This window comes from Anopheles coluzzii, chromosome 2 (genome assembly GCF_943734685.1).
Source record: "Anopheles coluzzii chromosome 2, AcolN3, whole genome shotgun sequence".
Classification (NCBI taxonomy): domain Eukaryota; kingdom Metazoa; phylum Arthropoda; class Insecta; order Diptera; family Culicidae; genus Anopheles; species Anopheles coluzzii.
In genome coordinates, this window is record NC_064670.1 from 59,548 (window position 1) to 67,757 (window position 8,210).

The 8,210-nt window shown below is 44.5% G+C and overlaps 1 protein-coding gene across 1 annotated transcript; it reads right to left on the reverse strand.

Moving 5' to 3' along the window:
• Positions 1-4,305: 4,305 nt before the first annotated feature.
• LOC120953385 (uncharacterized protein K02A2.6-like) lies at positions 4,306-7,698 on the reverse strand. Its single transcript, XM_049606756.1, has one exon. It carries the CDS (start codon positions 7,696-7,698, stop codon positions 4,306-4,308), a length of 3,393 nt encoding a protein of 1,130 aa, XP_049462713.1.
• Positions 7,699-8,210: the final 512 nt, after the last annotated feature.

Genomic DNA, 8,210 nt, shown 5'->3' on the forward strand with positions numbered 1-8,210 from the left:
AAGAAATTGATGTATTTTTTTTGAATTTCTGTGCTGCTACCCGTTATACACACAATTTTAAAGATTCCACAACTATCAGATTTTGAATATCTACAGTAGAACGTCGATTATCCGGGGCCGGATTAACCGGCGGGCGGCTTAACCGTGCGCATAAATCTGACAGCTGTTCATGCGTAAGTTTGCAGCGATAGTCAATTGGCTAACCAGTTTCTTATGCAGCTCTGTAGTGTGTAGTGGTATTTTCGAAATTCTTTTTTGTTCACGAACAGTTGTTAAACCTATAGTTATTGATTAAAATAATATTCTACTAATGATTAATCGATTGATTCCAGGTGAATTAATCATAAAACTAGTGAATTTCATTTTTTTTATGCGTTTGACATTTCTTGGACCATTATCCGTGCAAATCGATTAACCGGCAACCGTCCGGTCCCGAGCTACCCGGATAATCGACGCTTTACTGTATATTGTGTTCGGCTTTTGGAATATACAGGCGGTCCCCGAGATACACGGTTAATGGGGACCGAAAACTGCCGCAAAATACCGCGTATCTCGAATTTCCGCGTAAGTCGAATCTCGTGATTTCCAGCTAAAATATTAGTAATGTTCGTGTAATTTTGCAAGTAGGGGGAGGTTATAGATACTTTATGAATTAGTTGATATGATTCTTACTGAATATAACTGTTTTAAACCTTTTGAAATAGTTTTTAACATTTGATCAAAACGGAAATTATTTGGCAATTTAAAATTGATGTGTCAAATCAGTACAGGCGGTCCCCGAGATACACGGTACCTCTTATACGCGGATTCGGAGATACGCGGTTTTCTAAATTTGACAATTCTTTGAGCAAATTGTACTGATTTGACACATCAATTGCAAATTGCCAAATAATTTCCGTTTTGATCGAATATTAAAAACTATTTCAAAAGGTTTAAAACAGTTATATTCAGTCAAAATAATATCAAATAATTCATAAAGTGACTAAAACCACCCCTTACTTGCAAAATTACACGAAAATTAGTGATATTTCAGCTGGAAATCACGAGATTCGACTTACGCGGAAATTCGAGATACGCGGTATTTTGCGGCCGTTTTCGGTCCCCATTAACCGTGTATCTCGGGGACCGCCTGTACAATTTGCTAAAAGAATATTCAAATTTAGAAAACCGCGTATCTCCGAATCCGCGTATAAGAGGTACCGTGTATCTCGGGGACCGCCTGTAATTATTACATTATCGAACTTTTTTTTTAAATGAAATACACGATATCATTGATTCCAACTCTTCAACTTCGGTTATAAACTTTATATTCATAGATATTCGATTTACGACTATTTCGACTTACGCCTGGCTTTGGGACATTTTTTCGATCCCAAATACAGTCGTATCTCGGTGGACTCCTGTACATACACGTCTTATGCTTCTGTGCGGACACAACAACAGGTGCGAAGGAAAACAGTGTATTTTTTTATTTAAACTTACAGGGTTTTCGATGATATTCGGCGGTATTATTGACATGCTCAGCGCGCTATTGAATATTTCGAGCATAAAACGGCCGTGGTAACGCTGATCCTATTGAGCGTATTGAGCGAGCGCAGTGAAACACAACCGTTGCTGTTGATTGCCAATGCTCAACTGAGGTTTTTATTCTAGATTCTAGTTCAAAGTATTTACAAGTGTACAGTTATATATGTGAATATATTAAGCACGGTTTCTACGTATTGAATTGATACTTCAACAGATCCAATGCGATTTTATCGGATGAAATTAACATCGTTTTCGAACCCAAATAAACAATGTAAACATTTGACGGCCAAATGAAACTCTGATGCCTTTCTGAACATTGTTGAATCCCAACCAAGGACTAGGTGTAGGAACGAGGTCAAGTATTAGTCAAATTCAGTTTGACTATCTTGGATGTTTTTTGACAGCAGATAACCCTGGCAAACACATAAAACCCTGAAACCATTATTATTAAAAGTGGCATCAATACATTTGGTAAAACATCCAATAACCAATTTACCACTTTTATCACAATTAAAGTTTGAATCGTAAAGGGCCCTTAGATGTCGAACTGATTGTAACGAACTTTTGGCTACTTGTCAAATCGTTTTATATTACTTGACCTCGTTCCTACACAGTCCTAGATCCCAACCAAGGTCTGTTGAATGAACCAAATGGTCATATGTGTTCAAATTAAAGGAGAGACACGTCTGTTCCGTTCGGAGTTCAGATCAAGACTGGCTTAATTATATTTGAGTTCTATTTATATATACAGGAAATTGATAATTCCAACAATATGCACAGTCACTCTTATAAGATCTTCACTTTAAGTGGTAGCGTATGGTTCGTATGGTACACTGCTCCTTGCTTGTTGGCTGAACGGTTTCAATAATTGTTGCCTATATATCAGATTTTGCAAAGGAAATGTTTTGTTGGAATTCAGTAAAGTTCAGGTCAGCGTTTTAATCAAAGATTTGGCCGTCACTTAAGTTTATTGGCTTCTTTCTTCGTGCCACGCCTGAGTAAACCCACATACCATTTTTGCGAGATACCGTGGATATTTCTGCACTCCAAGGCATACTAGATTTTGTTACGAAACAAACTATCGAATTGTGGGCCAATGGCTGGTATTCAGCCGTACCGGCGAACTCGTTCGACGAGAAACATTCGTCGCTCATGAGTGTACCACTAGGTTGGCCAGTACAAAATTTATACGGTTTTCTAATTTTTGATCTAAAGGGCTATGATATGAGTGAAAATGAACGTCGCGGCGAACGTTCCCAGGAACGAACGAGTTCGCCGGTACGGCTGATTATTGAATCTGTTCGTAGTGGGAACGTACGGCGCTCACATGAAATTCTAGGGATGGCAACACCCCAAGTGACATCTTAGAGTAGATTTTTTCGTTTTTCGAGCTGCTGGAAGCTTAAATTTAGCTTAAAGAGCTGGCGATATCATCGACTTTAAGCTTGTTTTAACAGTTGAAACGTCAGAGTGAAGCATTTTTTTTCTGGTGCCATTTGCTACCGGTCCAAAACAAAACACGCGTACTCTTCAATCCGTATCAAACAAAAAGTTTATTATAAAACACGCTTTCACGTTTTTTTTGGTCCGTGCTTTTCCTCGCTATTCTGATACTCCTGAAAAGATCTTTATTTCTTCTTACTCAGTGTTTTGGTTGTTGAACACCGAGGACGAAACTGTAAGCTTCTTGTTTGTCCGTGTTACAATTCACACAGAGAGCAAATAAAAACCAACTTGCTAGTTTGGTGGTTAACTATGAACTGATTTATTACTAAACATGGCATAGGCTACTATGCCTAGGAAGTGAAATTCTGCTGAGGCAAAATCCCACTGTTTGGTAGTCATAGTAGTCATAGCCTACTACATCTCCCCCTTTTTAATAAAGGTCGTATGATGAGAGCCATCGAGGGATTCTCGGTGTTACAGAACGACGTAGTAAGCATCCGATGGATTCGGATGCGACGGATTCAGATGCGATAGATTCGGCTATGACGGATTCGGATGTGATGGATTCCGATGCTAATGCAGATGGTTGTTCATGGGTTGTTGGCGGGTTAAAATCGGTTGGCGGATTTTCAAAAACAGGAACATCAGCTGGCACCGTAGAGTTCAAATTAATAGCAACATGATTGCCAGCTGGTTTCACTGCAGCAGTAGTACCAACTTCTTCTAATAAAACTTCCCATGGAAGTTGTTGTTGTTCTTGCCCAGGGGTTTCGGAACCGTAGCGAGAACGCATTTGGTTGACATGCGATCTAACCAGCTTCTGTCTTCCATGCAAGTCAAGCGACACGACATAGTTAACGGATCCTTTTGGTTCAATGACTCGACCAGGAACCCACGACTTTTTGTTGTGTACGTGTTGTTCAACATACACCAAGTCATTCTCTACAAATGATCGCTTGACCGCTCCATGCCGTTTGTTGAATTGTTCATTTTATTTGTGGTTAACGGCTGCAGTCGGAGGATATGGTTTCCTCAACAGATCCAACGTAGTGCGCATCGTTCTTTTTAAAAACGCTTCGGCTGGAGACGTTCCCTTAGGTGTATTCCGGTTGGGTGTTGATCGGTACACTGAAAGAAACGTCTGTAGATGCTGTAATGTTGGTGATTCCCCCTTACCTAACTTCTTAAGGCCGCGTTTGAGGGAATCCACGAAACGTTCAGCTTGGCCATTCGACTGCGGGTGGTATGGAGCAGTACGAATATGGTTGATGCCATTCTCACTGCAAAACTGTTGAAACTGTCCGCTCGTAAACTGCGTTCCGTTATCTGAGACTAGCGTGTCTGGATTGCCGTAACGGGAAAATGTTTCACGAAGCAGGTGATGGATGTTGTCGTGGTGATGGATCTAGTGCGAAAAATTTCGGGCCACTTAGAGTAGGCATCTACAATCACGAAATAGTGATGTCCGTCGATTGGGCCAGCGAAATCGACGTGTACTCGTTGCCACGGCCGGTCCGGAAGAGGCCATGATTCCAGGGTTGCTTTCGTCGGAGCCTTCGCTGCTTCAGCACATGCATCGCACTGACGAACGAATTGCGCCACATCGTCGTCAACATTCGGCCAGTAAATGTAGCTGCGAGCCAGAGACTTCATCCGCTCCATTCCTGGGTGCCCACGATGTAGCTGGTGGACGATTCGCTTCCGGAATTTTGATGGGACGACGATTCGATCGCCGAACATGACGCAGTTATCGACGACTTGAAGTCCCTCACGTCTGACGAAGAACTTCTTCACATCAGGATCGGTGATTAGCTTCACGCTTGCTGGCCATCCTTCATTGATGTAACTAATCACTTGCTGCAGAACAGCATCCTTACGTGTCTCAGCCACAATCATCTGATGTGTGACTGGCAGATTGTTGATGGAGTCTTCGAGAATCGCCTTTGCTTCGGATTCGACATAGACGGCAGCTATGACGTAATCCTCATCTGGTCTGCGCTGTGACGACATCAGCCGGGACAGGAAGTCTGCGTAGCCGAAATTCATCGTCGAGATGTGCTTGATCTCGAAGTCATACAGGAGAAGTGTCAAAGCCCATCGTTGCAGACGATTGGCTGTGTAAACTGGTATTCCTTTTTTCGAGCCGAAAACTTTGAGTAGCGGTTGATGATCGGTTTCGAGAGTGAAATGCCGTCCGTACAGCATCTTATGGAAACGGGTGACAGCGAATATCAACGCCAATGCTTCCTTTTCCACTTGGCCGTAGTTCATTTCCGCTGCCGTCAGTGAGCGAGAAGCATGTGCGATTGCCTTCACCTCACCGGTGGGGAAACGATGCATGACGACAGCGCCTAGACCATACTTCGATGCGTCTGCCGCGACGATGATCTCCTTAGATGGGTCATAGTGAGTAAGCAGCAGGTCGGAGAGTAAAATGGTCTTGAACTGCTCAAAAGATTTCTGACACTCTTTTGTCCAGTTCCAGCGAGCATCCTTTTTCAGCAGGTCATCCAGGGGAGCCCTGAGGTGCTTCATCTGTGGAACGAATCGACCATAATAGTTGATAGCTCCGAGGTAGGAGCGAAGTTGCTTCACGTCCTTCGGGGGTGGCATCTTGGCAATGGCTTCTGTTTTGGGGTCAGGCCGAACACCGTCCTTGTCGACGATCAATCCAAGGAAACCGATCTGGGGAAGCGCGAAACGACATTTTTCAAGGCGTAAATGGAAACCATACTCACGGACGCGTTCGAGAACAGCATAGAGGATACGGTCGTGCTCCTCTTTGGTGCGGCCAGCAATGAAGATATCATCAAGGTAAGGTTTCACTCCAGAGATGCCAGCCACCATGCTGTCAATAATGCGTTGGAAAGCACCTGGTGCCGACTTGACTCCGGGAGGAAGTCGGTTGTACCGGAAAAGGCCGCGATGTGTGTTCACGGTAAGTAGCTTGCGCGATTCCACCTCGACCTCAACTTGTAGATAGGCGTCTGATAAGTCAAGGTGTGTGAAATAGCGTGCCCCAGCCAGCTCCGCGAAAAGATCGTCAGGATGAGGTAGAGGATGACGGTCACATTCCAGCGCGTTGTTCAGCCCCGTAGAATAATCACCGCACACACGGACCGAAACATTGTCCGACTTCCGTACGACGACTATTGGTGCTGCCCAGTCCGAGAATTGAACTGGAGAAATTATACCGTTTGTTTCGAGCCTTTCGAGTTCCGCATCTATTTTGGGAAGAGCCGCATACGCCACTGGTCGCTTCGGACAATAGCATGGACGGGCATCAGGCTTCAAGTATAACTTCACTTGCGCTTTTGTGCATCTACCCAGCGTGCTTCGAAAAACCTCCGGAAACTGGTGCTTGAGGCGATCAACGTATTGGTCAGAGTTTTGATGTACGACGTTGACCAAGCTGTTAATCGGTACGGACCACAGATCAAATAGATCCATAGTATCGATTCCCAAAACGTTGAGATCGGCGCTATCAGAGATGAAAATGCGCCCTGTCTTGGTCACGTTGTTAATAGTGATGTCGGCTTGAAACTCTGCGAGGAGATTCAAATCACTACCAGACGCTGTGACAGCAGATTCATCGGTCGGTTGAGTGGGTGGTCGTCCGATGCTAGCCCATGTTTCGTTCGAAATGATGGTGATGTCGGACGCCGAGTCGTGCTGAAGCTTGACTGCTACCCCGTTGAGCTCGACCGAGACGAATTTGCGTTTTCTTCCGACGTTGCGAACAGTGTAAATGCCATTCGTCTTCATGCTCTCTTTGGGCTTCCATTGCTTGAAAGGCTTGGATGCAGCGGGCTTACTGCTTGAACAGTAGCCTTCTTTATGTCCTTGCTGCTTGCATCTAGTACACATGTGCGATGCAAACGGACATTCACGAACGTAGTGCAGTTCCCCACATTTCCAGCAGGGTGTCTTGGGCACTTTGTTGGTCTTCTTCGAACAAGAATGATTCTGGTTGCGCGAAATGGCGTTGACGGAGCAAGCCTCCTTGTTTTCCACCATCTGCGAGTCATGCTTAAGGTTGGCCACACGATGACATTCTTCCACCAGGTTTTCCAAAGTCACCTTACTTGCAGCTTCTCCTTGTTCAACAACTGCAGATTCATCAGCTTCCAGTTTCGAAATCAATCTAGCTCGGATGTCCGCATCCCGTGGCGATTGGAGTCCACAGACAAATCGGAGAGCTTTGAATTGATCCGACGTGAGCTTGGAAAGTTGAAACGCTTCGCAGTGTTTGTTGACCATGGCAGCATACGAAGTAAAATCATCCGCGTCACTCTTGGCGTACTGCAAGCACTGGTAACGGGCTGGTAACGACTTCTGGCGACCAAACAACTTCTTCAGTTTTGTAACGGTCTCATCCAGAGAGAAATCGCGAGGATGCTTTGGCAGAATAGTGTTCACGTACTTATCGTGCAGAGGGGTGCTTAATTTGCGTAGAAGCAATCTCACACGGCCGGCATCGTCGAGAGAATGACCATCCTGAATGAAGACGTCTTCGTATCTAGCGTACCATGCATCAAAGAAAACTCCTGCGTCCGGATCGTACAGGAAATCTTGGATTCCATTTGCCAACGACTCGATTGTCTTCTCGCTTCCGCTAGCCGCCGTCGAAAAAGTACGATTTGCTAAATTTTCGATCTGCTGCTGCTGCTTCGCGACGAGATTCGTGAGTTGGACGATGGCGTTTCGCAGATCCTCTTGGGACATTTTCGTTATTTGATGATTTCGCTAAAAAGACCTTCGAGATGCTTCTGAACTTTTCCTCGTCGCCAAATGTTACAGTTCACACAGAGAGCAAATAAAAACCAACTTGCTAGTTTGGTGGTTAACTATGAACTGATTTATTACTAAACATGGCATAGGCTACTATGCCTAGGATGTGAAATTCTGCTGAGGCAAAATCCCACTGTTTGGTAGTCATAGTAGTCATAGCCTACTACAGTCCGGCTTCTACCGAAGTTCTGACATAAACATCAACGCTTCACCACATCGTTGTTCACTCACACACCCATGTTTTCAAGCGTTTATGTGAGGCAATGGGATAAGTCGAGCTGTTCACGAGGAGTTTAACCTAAAAATGTTGAACAGTAGTCACCTGGGACATTTCTTGCGCTCGGTCCTACAACGCCGCGGTGAATAATTGTAGCAACGATCTAGTACGTTAGGAAAATGAGTGTCGGGACGTACGACGCCGCTACGAACGGATCAATAATAATACC